Source organism: Gossypium arboreum, chromosome 10 (genome assembly GCF_025698485.1).
Source record: "Gossypium arboreum isolate Shixiya-1 chromosome 10, ASM2569848v2, whole genome shotgun sequence".
NCBI lineage: Eukaryota > Viridiplantae > Streptophyta > Magnoliopsida > Malvales > Malvaceae > Gossypium > Gossypium arboreum.
The window spans coordinates 128,587,331-128,606,785 of record NC_069079.1 but is presented as its reverse complement, the minus strand read 5'-3'; the positions used below and the strand labels follow the sequence as shown (position 1 = coordinate 128,606,785).

The 19,455-nt window shown below is 32.3% G+C and overlaps 1 protein-coding gene, 1 long non-coding RNA gene and 1 pseudogene across 2 annotated transcripts; all 3 read right to left on the bottom strand.

Annotated features, from left to right (window-relative positions):
* Positions 1 to 4,826: 4,826 nt before the first annotated feature.
* LOC128282201 (cucumisin-like) lies at positions 4,827 to 7,849 on the bottom strand. Its single transcript, XM_053020365.1, has 7 exons — positions 7,662 to 7,849; positions 6,839 to 6,936; positions 6,732 to 6,769; positions 6,500 to 6,699; positions 5,547 to 5,574; positions 5,381 to 5,443; positions 4,827 to 4,907 (listed from the first exon to the last, which is right to left on the bottom strand). Exons 1-7 carry the CDS (start codon positions 7,847 to 7,849, stop codon positions 4,827 to 4,829), a joined length of 696 nt encoding a protein of 231 aa, XP_052876325.1.
* Positions 7,850 to 8,970: 1,121 nt separating this feature from the next.
* On the bottom strand, positions 8,971 to 10,211 carry LOC108451615 (NAC transcription factor 29-like; annotated as a pseudogene).
* Positions 10,212 to 17,753: 7,542 nt separating this feature from the next.
* LOC128282641 (uncharacterized) lies at positions 17,754 to 18,700 on the bottom strand. The gene is made up of 2 exons (XR_008272982.1): positions 18,624 to 18,700; positions 17,754 to 18,004 (listed from the first exon to the last, which is right to left on the bottom strand). It is a non-coding gene; the product is annotated as an uncharacterized LOC128282641 (long non-coding RNA).
* Positions 18,701 to 19,455: the final 755 nt, after the last annotated feature.

Here is a 19,455-nt window from a genome sequence, read left to right as displayed (position 1 = left end):
GCGTTTACTTTCACTTAAAGCGGACGGAGCCGGGTAGAGAGCTCATGTTATGCAACAAAATGCACGTGCACGGTGTGTGGGGAGAAACTTGCAAACCTTTACGTTTTATTTAAAAACTAAACCAAACTAAAATCACAAAAATTTAAAGTGAAAAACAACCGGATAAAACAAGTTAGAATATATACAACACGATGCAAATGCATGATTTTTTTTTAAAACAAAAAATTTGAAGATCACGACTAAATGTTAATTTGAACAAGGAACTTTGAAAATTTTGACAACGCGAGTTTAATTCGACTCGACTCTCAAAAAGGGTCCCCAGTGGAGTCGCCAGCTGTAGCGACGTAAAAAAAATTCGTTTTGCTTGGTCGCTAAATGTGGCGATTTATTAAACACTTGAAAACCAACTCTCGATTTTATTAACAAAGGGAGTCGCCACCGATCCTTTTTTATAAGTGTGATCGGACACCTAATAAAATTATTTTAAAAACAAAAAAGAAGGCCAAATTTAGGTCTACGTGAAAGTCCAGAGAAAAATTGGGGTTCGGAGTCGATTCTGTGCGAGGAAGGTATTAGCACCCTCACGACGCCCAAAATTGGTATCTCATAAACATGTGTTGACTTGATTTTCAAAATACGAGTTCAATATAATATTTAATCGTGATCTCGATTGAAAATGAGAATTTTTAGTTTTCGATTTTTTAGAAAGGGTGTCCGTTTTTAACACAAGCCGACTAATTTCACCCAACATAGCGATGAAATCGATGGCTTAATATTAAATCGGTACATTGCCTTATTTTTGAAATTAATTAAAACATGAGAAAAATATTCCTAAAGTGAGAAATTAAAATAGATAAAGGACGAAAAAAATGATATCATTAATGAAAAATATTAACATGAAATACTAGAATATTAGAATAACAATAATAATGATATTTACAAAATAAAAACATATCATGTACTAATAATAAAATAGGAAAAATGATATATTTGGTAATAATAATATAAAATAATAATATGTACATAAAAATACATATATATATATATATATATGCATATAATAAAAGTATGTAATAATAATAATAATAATAATATCTACAATAAAAGAAAATATTAGGAAACGTACATAAAAAATATATACATAAAAATTTACAACAATAATACAAAATAATGATATGTACAAAAATATATATATATATATATATATATATATATATATATATATATATACGTATGTACATAAAATATACACTAATATAATAATAGTTATAATAATACTAACAATAGTAATAATTTATAATAATAATATATACACAATATGGTATTTAAAATATATGTATATATAATAGTATTTAAGAATATATACATAAGAAATATATAACTAATGGCATTAAAAATATATACATAATATATATAAAATACCTAAAAAAAGGGGAAAGAAGAGAGAAGGGAGGGGAAAGAAATCCGGCCAAAGGGGGCCGTTCACGGTCGATCGTCGACCGCCACCGTCGTCAGCTCACCACCGCCACGTGTGGCGGAAAAGGTAAAATCAATATATGTATATATAAAGAAAGAAAAAATAACACAAAAAGAAAGAAAAAAAGATTCGAAAGAAGAGGAAAAAGAAAAAATGCAACCTTTTATTGATTTTTTGTGTTCAAAATTTGAAGGATTTTGTGTTTTTCCTTTTCAATCTTTGTAAAATCCTCCTCCCTTTTCTTACATGATTTTGAATGGCTTTTTATAGCCATTTTTTACATGATTTTCTATTTTTTTTTCTATTTTGTAGGTGGTGGTGGTAGACAATGGGAGGAAAAATGGGGCAAATGGGAAAGTGGTTAGGTGGCTAGGTTTTTTTATCTTTTTTTTTGTTAGGTTTTTCTTTTTTCTTCTTTTTTTTCTTTTTAGGTTTTTTTTGGGGTAGGTTTTTCTTTTTCCTTTTTTTTTCTTGGGTTTGGTTTTTTTGGGGGGGCTTAATGGGCTTTTGAATTGGGTTTAATGTTTAGGTTTTGTAATGGGTTTGGGTAGATGTAAATGGGTCATGAGTTAAGGGTTTTAGTGGGTTTAGAGGTTTGGTTGGGTTTTGATGAAATCGGGCCCGGCAATTTGGGCTTCTACACTCTGGATGACCCCTACAGATCAGAATGAATATACTCCAACGTTCCCTTCATGATATGGATTCCTCTGGTGAATTGAACTCTCTTTTTCTTCCCAAAAACACAGTGCTCACAGAACTTCAGTTTGCAAATTCCGTGCCCATCAGGAAGTCCTCTTTTGCTCAATTCTGTCATGCCATTCTCACTCATATGCCCTAGGTGCATATGCCAAATTTTAATAATATCATCATCTGACAAGGAAGAGGAAGCGATAACTGCATCACCAGTAACAGTAGAATCCTGCAAAATATATAACTTGGTAGTCTTTCTCTGCCCTTTCATCACAACAATAGAACCTTTGGAAATCTTTAAAACTCTACTTTTAGCTGTGTATTTGTACCCTTTTGAATCAAGAGTACTCAACGAAATTAAATTTCTCTTTAATTCTGGAACATTTCGTACGTCACTAAGTGTTCTGACAACTCCATCAAATGTCTTAACTTTAATTATTCCAACACCTGCAATTTTACATGAAGCATCATTTCTCATCAAAACAACACCTTCAGAAACTGTTTCGTAAGTTGTAAACCAATCCCGATTGGGACTCATGTGGAAGGTGCAGCCTGAATCAAGTATCCACTCCTTGCTCATTTTAGAATTTTTGACAGAAGCGACTAAAAGTTCACCATCGCTGTAGTCTTTTAAAAACATCAGCTTCACCGAAATTTTCTAGTTGTTTTTCCTTTTGATTCGCAGTCTCCCTTTCAGTCTTGTTCTGTAGCTTATAGCACTCAGATTTAATGTGCCCTTTCTTCTTACAAAAGTTACAAGTTTTACCTCTGTTTGAAGACTTTGATCTACCCTTAGATTTACTGCGAGGATTCCGTTCCTGTATCCTTCCACGATCATCATCACCATTCCAATCTTGTCTCCCACGAACAATGAGACCCTCTCCCTAAGAGTCGAGTTTAACCACAAGATGCTTCATCTTATCATATGAGGTTAAAGAATCATAAACCTCATCAACTGTGAGAGACTCGAGGCTATATAAAATCATGTCTCTAAAAGTTGAATAAGACCGGGGCAACGATAAAGTAGAATCAACCCTAGATCTTCCTTATCATACTGAACCTCTATGGCCTCCAAGTTTGAGAGAATTTCTTTAAACACTGTTAAGTGTTCGTGTACAGACTCACCTTCCTCCAAACGATGAGCATAAAGACACTGCTTTATAAGCAGCTTGCTTGTTAGAGTTTTCGACATACATATCTGTTCCAACCTCTTCCATAATGCAGCGACGGTCTTCTCCTTCATCACATCCTGTAAAATTTCATTGGACAAATGCAGATGTAATTGTGTTAACGTCTTTCGATCCTTACATTTTTTCTCTTCATCTGTTAATGTCGAAGGCATCTTATCTATCCCTAGCAGGGCATCCTCCAGATCCATCTGCGTAAGAACTGCTTGCATCTTAATCTGCCATAACGCAAATCTGGTGTTGCGATCCAACAGCGAAATTTCATACTTCAAAAACGTCATTACCGTGATCGAGATGAACTAACCGGAAGCTCTCATACCAATTTTTAAAAATAAAAAATTAAATTCAATTAAAATAAAGAACACACAGATTTTATGTGGAAACCCTTTTGGGAAAAAAACACATGCAAAGGAGAAGAAAATTCATTATGTTGAATTCGAATGATTACAATAGGAGTTTCAACTACATCTATTTATAGGTTGAAAAAACCTAATTCTAATCAATATCAAATATATTATGCTAATAAATGCTAAATATATTATGCTCATAAACACTAAATCTTCTAGAAAGAAGATATATTTTGTTTAACTTGACTTGTAAGCAATCTCTTAGAATTTGGGTCACACAACTCTAACATCATTATTTTCAATTACGAGTTGACATTGTAGCTAGCTATTAATAATCGTTGGGTATAGTGGTAAGACACATAACACTTTTGAGGAGATAATGCAAGTTTGAACTCTAGAAAAAACTTGATTAAAAAGGACAATTAGGAACCCCAAATATAAATCCTAAAACAAACATGAAAGATAAAGATTTTAGCTGATTTTTTAAACATATAATTTTAAAATAAAGTAAAAGATTTCTAAATAGATTGTCTATTCCTTAGAATTTAGTTTGATAGATTTTTTAAACATATAATTTATTAAAGGTGAAAATTACCATTCAAGTTAAATGAGACAACATAATTTTTCTTTTTCTCAATTGAGTAACATAATTCAAGTAAAGACGTTGGAACCACCAACTCTTTGAAGAACGAAAGAATTACAACAATGTTTCAACAAACAATCCGACTCAAATATCTCCTCACAACAAATACAATAATGAATTTAGCAAATTCACCACGAGGCTCTAAAAAGAGAAGATCTCGATATGCTTACTTTTGCCAATGCGTCTACCATACCATTACTTTTCCGATCAGTAACCGCAATCTGAAAATGAGCTAATTGCTTAGTGCCACAATTGATGTCCCCAAGAAATTTTTGTAGTAACCATGGTCTATAATACCTTTTTGAAAACCATTTCGAACCAGCAGTCGAGCATAATTCGATTATTAATGGAACATGCGCCTTCCTACTCACTTCAGTATACATATCCACTGCTATTTTAATTGCTATTATTTCTGCCAAACCTGTTCCCTTAGCTTCAACTCGCCCTAAGAATAGCGCACAAGCCACTCCTTTTTCATATCTCTAAACTCCACCACGCCCTACAACCTCCTCTAAAACAACACCATCCACATTGAATTTCATCCACTCAGTTGGAGGTGGCTCCTAACGGGAAACATTCATGTTTTTCATATTTAATGAGGGGCGACATTTCACTAGCCAAGACCACCAATCCCCTTCCAAAAATTGGCATTCTTCATGCAATACCATAGCCCACATAAAAGCTCTTATTTTAGAGTGAAACAACATTGTAGCAAGATTCGTCGATACCCTTTCAAACACTTTATCTTTCCAAACTAATCACACAGTCCAACATGACACTGCAATCACTATTGACCATAAACTTTTTTAAATACCAAACCAATTCACATCGCAACACATAGTAAAAAATTCCACAAAATTCTCCACCGGTTTCCAATCAACACCCCACCAACTGAAAATTCGTAACCAAAATCCATTCACAAAATTACACACAAAGAACATGTGATTTATGCTTTCCCTGTCGCACCATGGACAGCCACTGCTTTACGGATCCAGATTCACCACCTGACTAATCAGAAAATCCTTAATTGGAATACGCTTAGTAACCAACATCCACAGAAAAATTCCAAACTTTTGGTGGTACGTTCAGCTTCCAAATCCTGCCAAACGGGAAATCAATAGCTCCCATTCCATCAAAGGACAACAATTGAGACAACTTCCTAACGGTAAATTCCCCAACACTGTCGTGAATCCAAATTATACAATCCTCCACTTAGCTCCAATTATTTTCCTGAAAGAGAATCATACCGTCATTAAGGCTTAATATTTCTGAGTTTAATTTATCTGTTCCTTTTAAAAGAATAAAACATCGGATCCGACACCAAATCAATCGAGATCAAATTACATTAAGAAATCAATAAAAATCAAATAAAACTACGGTCATTAAAAACACAAGAATAAAGGAACAAATCCCATTATTCTATCATAAATTAATTAATTTTTTTTTTATAATTGGGGATGGGCCAAAATTTTAAATTAATTAAATTAAGTAAAAACATGTTATAATTTGTATTATAAAATCAACTAAATTATGGTTTAATATGCTCAAACTTAATAAAAATACCCTAAAATTTATTTTCTATTTCGAGAATGATATGATTTGCTGATGGAAGGCAAATTTCTTTTGAAAATTTGTTTAAAGTGTGGTCCACCGAGAGTCGATAGTCCCTTAAGGGGTCGGTATTGTATTCAATGAGGTGTTTTATCTTTCAACTCTAACGAGAGCCCAATGTTTAGGGTTGCTTAAAGAGGCAACTAATTCAACAAAGTGGGAGCGGCTCGGCGGGACAGACTATATCCAAGTGGTAGTATAGTTGTCCATAAGTGCCCTATATGCTATAAGGCACGGATTCAAACCCTATCAAGTATAATTAATAGGTGGTCATGCACCATGCCTGGTTTATCCCAATGAATCCGTTATTTCAAGCACTCGAGCTCTTTACAAAGTTCAAAGATGAAACCGTGATTGGAAACAACATTGACCAATTGTGGAGTTCGTTAACTCCCGATAGACAATATTTCGAAGATATCTCCTTCCTCCCATCAACATGGTTAAATCTATATAGTTGAACCGCTGAATCAATTGATATCTGATTCATCCAGTTGAACTAACGGATTTCAATCTAAATTTTCAATGATTGAATTTTGACTTTTACCTGTTGCAAGTGAAATTGGCTGAGGTTTGGCAAGTGGCTTTCCATTTTGCTGGAATTGCACCGAATTCGGTGTCATTAAAGCTTTGAGATTCCGGCCAAATCCCGGTGTCAAGCATCCCGATGATGATGTCACTTTCGAAGACAGTTCTTTTGACTTTTCTGTTGAATCCCATAAAGTCCCATGACCTTGATGTGTGAAGCTGCCTCTTTGGCTAAGGAAAACTGATACCACCCATCTTTTTCTGAAAAAAGAAATTAAACCCAAAGTTACTAACATAATGCATGAGACATTGGAGTTTTAAAGATAATAATTTGGTTAAAAGAATTATCTTGAAAAACCTTTCAGTTTTTCTTCTTCATCTTTGGTCAATTTGGCAGCAAAGCCATTGAAACTCCTGTGGTAGCTGTAGAGCAAGACATCTGATTCAACAATATTGCTGCATCCATTCATATGTAGAGTTAGAAACACTCCGTAAAAAATATCTAATTGTGGTTTTGATCCCTCTATTATGCTCAAATTAAAATTTTATTTCTTATACCGGCATAATTTAGTCCTACTTTTCCGATATTATTAGTTAGTTCAAATAAGTAATACCTTTAACTATTCCAATTAAAATTATTACACGGATTTATCCCTAAAACACTGCTTCAGTCATAATAATGTATGTCAGCATGATGAGTAAAGGCGTCTATAGACGAGGCCAAGCCGAGGATTGATTTTGAAAAATAATTCATGCTCGGGCTCGAGTTTGGTCCAGTAAAAAAGCCCATATTACTATTTAAAAATAATAAATTGACAAATATTTAGTTTTATAATTAAATTTATATAAAAATAATTTAAAAAATTCTTTTGATTTAATTAAAAATGAGTTGGGCCAGATTGGCTCATAGATAAAATATTTTGTCTATGCCCGACTCAAGTTAGGCTGGATAACCAACCAGAACTATGGACAACTCCAATGATGAGTTGGAATGTATGTTATTAAAAAAATAAATCCACATGTGTTTTAAGCGGAATAACTAGTGATGTTACATATTCAAACTAACTAATGGCATTATAATAGTAAAGAGACAAAATTATGGGCGAAAATAAAAGATGATTGAACGACTAAAACAAAAATTTGACCAAAAAAACCCAAAAGAACATGCAAATAATAAGTACCTGGGAGGAACTTGTTGAAGCATATTAGTGTGAAGGCTTGAAATTGAAACCTCACCCTTTGGCAGGTTCCCCATATAAACAATGTAAACCTGTCTGTTATCAGAGGAACCATGGCAGCAGCAAATAAGCATAGCAAGAGTGAAGCTGATAAGCGAAAGCCATGCCAAAGGGGAGGTTTGGGCAGCCATTGTTGAGTTTATTGTGGAGCTTGATTTTGCAGTAGATAATGCCATGGAAAGGGGACTTTATATAAGATTTTTGTGTGGTATTGGTATAAACTCCATTGGATTCGTTAACTTTTGAAGCTTTCAAGCATTTGTTAAGCTCGCCAATGGAACAATGTTTGTCCATTGCCGGCTTTTACCAATTTCTATGATCCTTTCATTCTTCACCAATGATATATCTTTCTGCCACAAATGTTGATTACAAGAAAATGTACGGCGTCATCATTCTTCACCAATGATATATGTTCCTTCAATCGATTTCTAATAATTCTATCAAAGCTGATCAATCCCCACCATTGATTACAAGAAACTCTATCAAAGTTGATGTGTTTCGAGATTAATCATCGATCGATTTCTAATAATTCTTCCCATGGGTAAAAGAAATTAGTATGTATGTAATCGGTACCGTTCAAGAAAAGAAATTATGTCTTGAGCAATTTTTTTTCTATCCTTGATATCCATTTTACAAATTATATTTAGGGTTTGTACTTATCTATCTCGAAATTGTTGGTCTTCAATGTTAGCTTAATATTGCGAAGTATGTAGTCTGTAGTTGTTGGTATAGACGTGCAAAAGGTCAGTTGAGTCAATTTTTTCAATTTACTCAACTTAACCTATCATTTTATAAAATAATTGAACAAATCAATTTAAATAATATAAAGTGACATAGCCAAATCAACTTAATATTGATTAATTTATCTGATTAATCAATTTAACCCGATTTAAATCAACCGATTCGATTATGAAAATTACTAACTCATAATTTACTGACATAACAAATAAACTAACTTCGGATTCGTTGATATTTAACTTGGGTTTATGAATTATTTATGCAATCTATTAACTTGCGTCCGATGTTTTGCTCCATAGCCACCGTTGGAGTTTCAATGGATTTGCAGCTAAATTGACCAAAGATGAGGCAAATAAACTTAAAGGTAATGAAGAATTCTAAAAAATATTATAAACACAAATAAATAACAATAAATACATACACATCAACAAAAAATTCTACATTCAATTAACATTATCATTCCTAATTTGTAATTGAAGTCTAAAGTAAACAATATAACTAATCTGGAAACAACTTAAAATGGTGGTGGCAACCCAGTGTGAGGATCTTGATTGAACTGATCAAGATCTAAATCACTAGAAAAGTGCTGCTGCATGAATAGTGCTGGTTCAAAAACACCATAATCAATGGGTTCATAAAGAGGTGCAAATGCAATCCCATTTTCAAGCATTTGGGAACTAGTATTTATGGGTTCATAAAGAGGTGCAAATGCAATCCCATTTTCAAGCATTTGGGAACTAGTATTTATGGGTTCATAAAGAGGTGCAAATGCAATCCCATGTTCAAGCATTTGGGAACTAGTATTTATGGGTTCATAAAGAGGTGCAAATGCAATCCCATTTTCAACCATTTGAGTTCCGTTGTATGGTAGAATTTCAGTTGTATCAGCTTCAGCTTCACTTTCCACTTGATGACCTTCTTGTTGAACCATTTGGGCTCCATCGTAAGCTACAATTGCACTTGTATCAGCTTCCGCTTGAGCTTCCTCTTGATGACCTTCTTGTAAGGTTTCATGTTTTAGCCTTTTTTCCCTAAGGTTCTTATATACTCTACACAACACCCAATCATCAAGCTGAAAAAAGAAAAGAAAAATAAGTGACGAATTCGAATAGGAATACACGATAAGATAATATTTGAAGGATCGTACCCGCATGTCTTCATTGCCGAGTCTTTTCCTAATCGGAGCATCGGTTAATACGTATTCATGCATGAGCCAATTTGTTTTAACACCTTTTGGTGGTTTCCCTTGGTAAAAGACTAAACTCTTCTTCAATCCAATCTTCTTTCCTTTACGACAGATCAACTTATCAGCTCCGGTAGCTTTCCAATACCCGTTACCGGCATTCCTCGCCGGCCTCGAACCATTTGCGTATTTTCGATCTCTTGGCGTGAAGAAATAATATTCGTTTCCAACCCCATTTGAGAGTGCATTGTTGCTCATCGCTATTGATAAAAATAACCAAGACAAAACAACACCACCAAAATCATGGAAAAGCTTAAAGAAAACAAAAGAAAAAGCCAAGAAAAGAAAAACTGGGTACCTGTAAGAGTTTGGGGATCATAGTTGTAGAGAAAAACCTCTTTGATTCTGTTGAGTGGCAATGGCAAACCAAAGATTTTGGGTCTCAAGTAAAAATTAATAATCTCGTCATCCCTCGGTTTGAATCTATAACCAGGAGGAATTGATCTAAGGAAAGCTTCGCCTTTTTCTTCCTTCAACATTAATGGATCCATGAAAACTTGATTATCTGACATTGAAGAATGTGCTTACAGCTCCAAAAAACAAGTACAATTTTTTATCTGAAATATTTTGTTGTCTTGACTTTATGTAGACTTAGGGTTAAGTTTAACCGACTTATTAATTTTTAATATTTAATTTAAAAATATTTGTTTAATAAAATAACATTAGATAAATTAGAATTGAGATAGATTTCGAAGTCCTAATCTTTTCATATTTTTAATTAATTATTGATAAAAAAGTTATTGATAATATGGGATTTAAATTAGGATAATTAATGTTAAAGGATAATTGATTACTTTTATTTTTAATTTTATAAAATTCCCGTAGTTAATCTTTAAAACAATTCTCATAAATATCATTTTAATTAAATTAAAAAACAGTAAATATTATTCTGAATATTTTAAAATATAACGAAGCAGCTTTCTTTAACCTAAGCTATTGTTGTTGGTATAATATATTAACGATTAGACATCACGACGCCATTCACTGTTGAACGAGGTTGCGACTTCAAGAACCCCTTGTCAATTTGAGTATCAATATATGCATAACTACTCATTTTTAGTATCAAATATCCATATGATCTTGAAAAAAATTAATACCAAGGTGACAAAAATTACTAAATTTAAGAGTTAAATGTTTCTTTATCTGATTCAAATACAAATGTGTTTCATGAATAGTGGTGATAAAAATAAAAGTATAGGCCACTGTAGTATGAATCGGATTGGATTGATTGGACACCCCACACCCGACTCCTTCACTGAATTCAAATGAGAGACGTCTAACTACATTGCAAGAACAACTCAGATAACTCAATGCAAATTCATAAAGTTTAACAAATAATTTTCTTATATTCCAAATTAACCTTCATTCATATTCATGTACATACATTCTAGACAATAATCGACTTCATTTAACATGTCTCGAAATTTCTCGGGGTAAAAAATAGAGCCGGATTCAGATTCAACCTCAATCTATTAAATTCGAATAATGTGTCTCAAGACATGGTTTCACCAGATCGGGAATCGGACAACATACTGATTGTCATAATTTTCATAATTTATTGATTTTAACTTTAAACAAATTTTCATTATTTTCAATTACGAGTTGACATTCCAGCTAACTATTAATAATCGTTGGGTACAGTGGTAAGACACATAACACTTTTAAGGAGATAATGCAAGTTTGAACTCTAGAAAAAACATGATTAAAAAGGACAATTACGAACCCCAAATATAAATCCTAAAACGAACATGAAAGATAAGATTTTAGCTGATTTTTTAAACATATAATTTTAAAATAAAGTAAAAGATTTCTAAATAGATTGTCTATTCCTTGGAATTTAGTTTGATGGATTTTTTAAACATATAATTTATCAAAGATTTTTAAATTTATCAAAGGTGAAAATCACCATTCAAGTTAAATGAGACAACATAATTTTTTTTTTTTTTTGCTCAATCGAGTAACATAATTCAAGTAAGACGTTGGAACCACCAAATCTTTCAAGAACAAAAGAATTACAACAATATTCCAACAAACAATCCGAATCAAACATCTCCTCACAACAAATACAATAATGAATTTAGCAAATTCACCATGAGGTTCTAAAAAGAGAAGATTGTGGTCGGGTATATTATGAAGTTCCGGTAAGGTTTCTAACTGTTGGAAGAGGTGTGAAGTTTTGTTGGTTGGAATCAATTTTGTTCTGAATTAATTGATTTTGGTTTTATGTTCCCGTCTAAATGAGGATCACCACACACATCTATTTTGGCATCTTGACTGCAATATACTTGCTTGACCAGATATATCTTATTTAGTAGTTTAATTGCAACTCTGGTGGCATTGTCCATGATTATTTATTAGTTTGATTTGGTTGGACGAGTTCTGGGGACCTCTATTTTGGTGTGTAGCGGAGTTGGGTAGGAAGTTTGTAATAGCCCGATTTTTCAGAAATAGTGGTTCAAGGCCACCAAAACCGGTAAGAAATATCGTGAATTTCATTATTTAATATTTAAAAGTCAAATGAAATTTTTAAGAGATTTTTGAATTAGTAATTTGTGTTTTATAAAGATTTATTAGGTCAAGAAATTAAGAAAAAGAGATATTGAAACCTCGGTGTTCTAAACCGAATCATAAATAATTTTATAAATATTTTTAGAGCGTCATTAAGATAGTATTAAAATTTAGTTAGAAAATTTTAACGTTTCGATGGTCAATTAATTAAAAAGGACTAAGTTGAAAGAGGTGCAAAACTTGCTAAAGTGAGTAAATAGCTTAATAATTAAATATGAAAGGACTTGAGAAGCAATTGTGCCTAAATAATAGGCTGAGGCATAGCATGAAAAAAAATATCTGGAATTTGGAGAAATAAGGGCAAAATTGTAAATTTTGCCAAAATTAGATGAAATAAAGGGGAAATTAGAATTTCTAGAGAAATCATCACCATTTTCAGCTGAAAAACAGCCATGGAAGAGGGTTTAAGCTTTTTTTTCATATTTTAGTTTCATTTATGTTTAATTCTTGCTTTTTCCTTGAAATTATTATGTTTTTGGGACATTTACAATGAGGTCCAACTTACTATTTCATAAGTTTTTTATTTTTTTGAAGGTTTTGGAAGATACCATTGATAATTTCATATGATTTTAGTTATTAATTGATTAAATTGAGATGTTAATGGGTATTTAAAGGTATTTTATTAAGGAATTTTGGATGAAATCATGTTTTAGGGATTAATTTGTAAAGTTGTTGAATTTATGTGAAAATTTGAAATTTCATGGAATTTATGGGCTGCTATTGATATATGTGAAATTATTTAGGCTTTGAATAAGGAATAAATTGCATGAATTTCATTTTCCAAGCCTAGGGATGAAATCGTAAATAATTAAAAGTATAGGGGTAAAATGGTAATTTTGCCTAAAATGTGAATTGGATAGAAATGAATGTAAATTGTATTAAATTGAGCTAAATTTACTCGTTTAGATTCGGATAGACTAAGTACGGAAGTAGATCATGGTAAAGAAAAAGTATTAGATTAGTAAATTACAAGTCATGAACAACTAGTCGAGGTAAGTTCGTGTAACTTAATTGTGCAATTATATGTTTGAATTGAGTTGAATGATTTGTATGTGAATTGTGTATTGGCCATGTATGTGAAATTTAATAATATATCCGAAAATACCTAATAAATGTTAAAGTCTCGTTTAATTAAATGAAACTCGATTGGATACAGGGTTCTGTTTCCCGAAATGGTAATGTTCCTGCATATGTTGCGGACATACCGTAGCTCGAAAGAGCATCCCATTACAAGCCCTCTCAAGCTTCTTGTTATAGTGTTCTTCCAAGCTTCTCGTTAAATGCTCTTCAGAGCATCCCGACTGGTTGTGATCTGCATATGTTGTAGACACACCCGCGCTCTTATGAGCGTTATGCTTATAGGTTCTTTGTGAACCTCCCGTTAAAGGCTCTCTGGAATTTCCCGTTAATGCTCGCTTGAACTTCCCACTATATGGCTATCCGGTGCTTTTTATTAAAATGCTCTCTAAAACTACCCGATATAGGCTCTTTGTGAGCTTCCCGTTATTAAGCCTGAAAAAGCTTCACGTTACATAGCTCAACGAGCTTCCCGTTATAGTGCTTGAGAGAGAGCTTTTTGATTTAGTGCTCTAATGAGTACTACCGGATATGAATTGATGAATTCCTGATTTGTACACTTTATATGTACTACCCTCGAATCCCTCGAGATTTCAAATGATTCAACAGGTGAAATTCTGACATGAAGATAAACGAAAATCAAAATGAAATCAATATATGAAAAATACATGAAATGCATGGAACTTGGTATTTAATGAGCTCATCTTTGGTATTGATATTTACATGAAATGATTAACTAACACATTTGATGAGATTATGTGCTTAGGATATGGTCAAATTGTTTGGAATGCATGTGTATGTTTACTTAATATACAAATGAATGGTAAGTTAATTTCCTATTATATGGACTTACTAAGCATAATAAGCTTACTCTATTTTATTTTCATCTGTTTTATAGTAATACAAAAGCTAGTTGGATTGGACGCTTGGCAAAGATTACTCACACTATCCACCAGCATATTTCGGTACAAATATGATACTAATTATAGATATAATGGCATGTATAGGTTTTGGTTAGCCAATGTTAGATACAAATATTTTGGTTGTACATGGCCATTGGAATGGCTTGTGATGAATGCGTTTTGGTATATTAACATATGAGTTAATTTCATGTTTGATATAAGTGTTTAATTTGGTTTATGAATATTAGTATGATACTAAGTAAATATGGTCAAGCAGATAAATTTACAAACATAGATTTATGAAGCGATATGGTATGTATGAGACTTGAGTTTGGCATGATTTAAATGTTTTAGATTGGCATTTGGATGTGTTAAAATGTTTGTATAGGTGGATGATCAAATGGGTGAGAAATAAGGTTTGGAAATGACCTTATTCTGTCCACACGAGCAGAGACACAGGCGTGTGTCTCAGCGATGTGTGACACACGACCTAGCGCATGAGCGTGTGTTCTAGCCGTGTATCCTCTGCATCTTAAAAATTCATAACAAAATGCTCAGTATTTTTCACACGGCCTAACCACACAGGCGTGTGACCCTTGTACCTAGGAAAATTTTTGAAATTTTGAAAAAAAATCTATGAGTTTCCGATTTGGTCCCAACTCGTTCCTAATGTATGTTTTGGGCTCAAGGGCTCTAATAAGGGACTTTACGATTATTTTCTGACATGTATATTAAAATGATATGAAATGTCTGTATTTATTCCGTAAGCTCTGGTAATGCTACGTAACCCTGTTCCGGTGACTGATACGGGTTAAGGCTGTTACAAAGTTTTTCTGAAAATTCTTCATTATGTTTTTTCTAAAAAATACCGCATTGACATAATCATGCATTCTCAGTTTAGCTTAATTGATCGTTATGAAATTCTCTTGATACTCTGATTTGTATATTTTGGTATGTGTATTCTTCGTTTGATTTTAGTTATACATTGAGCTTTATAGCTCACCCCTTTGTTTTATCTCTGACTTTTCAAGTAATCATTTAGTTTAGGATTGGATGGCATGCGAGAGCTTGGATTGTTTCTAATTTATTTTAATAAAATGGTCTACATTTGATAATACTCTAAAATGACATACTTTTATGTGTTAAGGACATATATATTTTGAGTATGATCTTACTAATTTGGGCTTTTTATTGTTTTGTATCTTGTAAAGACTAAATTGAAGGCAAAAGAAAATTTGGGGGCAAAAAGTCTGAATTTAAAGATGAAACGGGTTAGCATGCGAAATAGAGAGCATGGTGCCGAAAATACAAATTGTGAAAGACTTGGGGAAAAAATTCAAAGAAAGAATTTATGAACCTAAGACTTTATTTAAATTTGAATTTTTTTTTAGGATTATTGTTAGGATTATTATGATATTGTTTAGATTTAATTTCAAATTATATCTTTTATTTATCTTTTAGAGTTTAAATAGGAACAAACTAGGTTTTCTATATACTATAAATAGATGATGTAGTGACATAAATATTCACTAATCTTTTCTGAAAAAAAAACTCCTTCCTCCAAGGCTCTAGCCTTTTTTGTTCCTTTTATTTTATTTTCCAATAAAAGTCCATTCTATTAAACTTGTGTTCTTTTTCCCGAAAAGCATGAGTCACTAAACTCATCTAGCCAAAGGTTATCAAGATTCCCCAAAAAAGGTTCATGAGGCTTAAAACCCGCACTTAGCCTTCTCAACGAGTATTCATCGTTTCTCTGTATTACGGGACTGACGCTTCCATCCATGTCCTTCTAAAAGTGATCTTTTCATCTTGTGCAAGAAACGATAGCTTTGTATATTTTGGGAAGGTTGCACAGTAGGTTCGTTAACTTACTGCATCAAAGATTGTCGAACCCAAAAGCCGAAATGGTGTGGCATTCTCCATTGAAAAATGATGATCTAGTGTAAGATGGTCTCGCAAAAGTGACGGTTGGCTAGAGTCAAGTTCCTCTAAATTGTAAGGCTAAAATCTAAGTGGAGCTTGTGGTCTAGGCGTCCTCTTCCACTATAATTGGCTTATTCTGTAATGAGAATATTGTAACGCCCCCTTACCCAAGACTGTCGCCGGAGTCGAGCATGAGACATTACTAAACTTATTTTAGCATTTAAACAAGTTCAAACAATTCTCGTAGTAAACTGTCCAACTGTGTCACATTCGCTAAAAAAATCATATCTCGAGTTACATAACTCAAAATCCAATTCCGTAAATTTTTCTTGAAACTAGACTCAGATATCTACTTACTAATTTTTTTCTAGAATTTTTGGCTAGTCCAATTAGTACAATTTATTAATTAAAGTCTCCCCTATTTCAGGGTTTGGCTACTCTGACCCCTGTTCACTTCGAATCAAATTTCTTCCTATACAGAGATCAAATGACTATGATGTTTGTTTCTATTAAACATAGACTCAAAAAGGAATCCATAAATATAAAATTTGAGTCCTAATTATTTTTACAAAATTTATGGTGAATTTATAAATTTAGAAAAGGGGATCCAGAAATCGCTCTGACCCTGTTTCACTAAAACGTAAATATCTCATAAAATACAACTTTTTTACTTATTTTGTTTCTTCCACATGAAAATATGTTCATTAAGCTTCAATTAAATATTTTATTCATCATATAATTATATTTCTACTATTTTTAGTGATTTTTCAAATTCACATCACTGCTGTTGTATGACACTGTTTTATAGCCAATTTCACCATTTTATGGTTTTCCATGGAGTAGGTAATACATTAATCATACATAACACTAAATATAAATTTTGATTAGCCATTCCAATAGCTAATCTGTAACGCCCCCACGCCCGAAACCATCACCGGAGTCAAGCTTGAGGTGTTACTAAACTTATCTTACCTTTTAAACAACTCTAAATCACTTATTTTAATTTTCGGAATAAACTGTTTTCCTGCATCATGGTTACTTAAAAATTTATTTCTCGAGTTTAAAAACTCAAAATTAAGATCCGTAAATTTTTCATAAAACTAGACTCATATATATATCTACTAATTTTTTTCTAGAATTTTTGACTTAGCCAATTAGTACAGTTTATTAGTTAAAGTTTCCCCTATTTCAAAACTCGACTGCACTGACCTCTTCTTACTACGAACCATTTTTATTCCTGTACAAAATTCATATGACTAAGTCGTTTGTTTCTCTCAAAACTAGATTCAACAAGAATTCTAACCATATAAATTATACCTTATAATTAGTTTTGTACAATTTATGGTGAATTTCCAAAGTGGAAACAGGGGATCCAGAAATTGCTCTGACCCTGTTTCACTAAAACTCAGATATATCATAAAATATAATACTTTTACCTATTTTGCTTATTCCATAAGAAAATATACATAATAAGCTTTAATTTCATATATTATTCATCTTCAAACTATGTTTCTACAATTTTTAGTGATTTTTCAAAGTTACATCATTTCTGTTACTTGAATCTGTTTTTAGGTTACTTTCACATTTTTCATAATTTTCATGTGATAATCATCATTCAATCATACATATTAATAAACATGTATATCATCAGCTATTTTCTTAGCTAATCACTAGCAAGTATTTACACATCATTCATTATTCATATTATACCAAAAGTAGCTAAGTTTCTATACATGCCATACCCAAAACAAAACGTCTAGTTATACCGAGTTATTTCTTTGATAGTGTGATCGGCCTCCGACATTTCCTTCGATCCCCGAGTGACTAGATAAGTACTATAAGAAGAAGAAAATAAAGAGATTAAGCACTAGGCTTAGTAAGCTTACAAGCAAATAAATCACAACATTCAACATAATGGATAATTATGCATAATATCATCTAACATCATAAATTTCTTTACTTCTCAATTTCTATCTTCTTCTTTATTCCTTACCTTCTTTCTTACCGACCTTTCCTTTTCATAAGTATAATCTACTTTTCCTTTGCTGTTAATTCACTGTAATTTAACTCAGATCCTGACCCGTTGAACCACTCGGAATACTAAGGATACTAGGGTCGCTCTGCTCTATCAATATCTCGCCAATGCCATGTCTTTGACATGGACTTACATGAATTATTCCTGTCTCCAATGCCATATATAATATGGACTTACATGGCTCAATCCTGTCTCCAAAGCCATATTTCTAATATGGACTTACATGGCTCATTTCATTACGTCTGTCAACCCTAATATCCTAACATTCCTAGGGTTCAACCGGGCTTTCTAACACTTTTCCTCCGTCACTTCACCTTAAATTGACTTTAAATATTTTCATAACATAATATATAAATGCTGAAAATTGACAATAATAATGTAAAATAAAAGAATATTGCATTTATTTACTGTAAACTTACCTTGATACAAAATGTGACTAAACCTTACAATTTAGTCCTTTACTTTTTCTTTTCCTCGTTCTTCTTTGGATTCTTGATCTATAATATAAAATATTTCTACTCATTAGCATTTATTTGATTTCTATTTCACTTCACAATTTATGCTGTTCAAAATTCGAAATTGCACTTTTACCCCAAAATTTATAGTTTTTACAATTTAGTCCTGCTCAATTCACCCATCAATTGAACTAATTTTTATAAATTAACACTTTTATTTTATCATTATAAACTATTTCACAGCCTTTGATATTCTGAATTTCAACACCAACATCTAATTCACAATTTTGCTCACAATTAGGTACTAAATACCATTTTCTATCAAAATGACTTAATAAAACAACCTTAATATGAAATTAGAACTTCAATTTCATAATAATTCATCATAAACTACCCTTACTCAGCCAGGGTAACTTCCAATTTCACCCACCAAATCAAAAACTAATGAATTAGATGATTGGACCTAATTGTAAAAGTCACAAAAACATAAAATTACTAAGAAATAGTAAAATTAAACTTACATGGTGCAAAAATATGAAAAACCAGCATAGGAGACCTGCTACGGCATTTCGGCTGAGAAAGATGAAGAAATGTCTAGATTTTCAATTACATCATTTTTTAACTATTAACTTTTATGCTAATTCCAATTTTGTCCCTTGTTCACATTGTTTTCTTGCTTATTTCATACCCAAACCGTCCAGCCATTAACCTTTGGGTCTAATTGCTCTTTAAATCCATCTTTTAAATACTTAAGCTATTTACTCACAATTTAACAAATTTTGAGCTATTTTCAGTT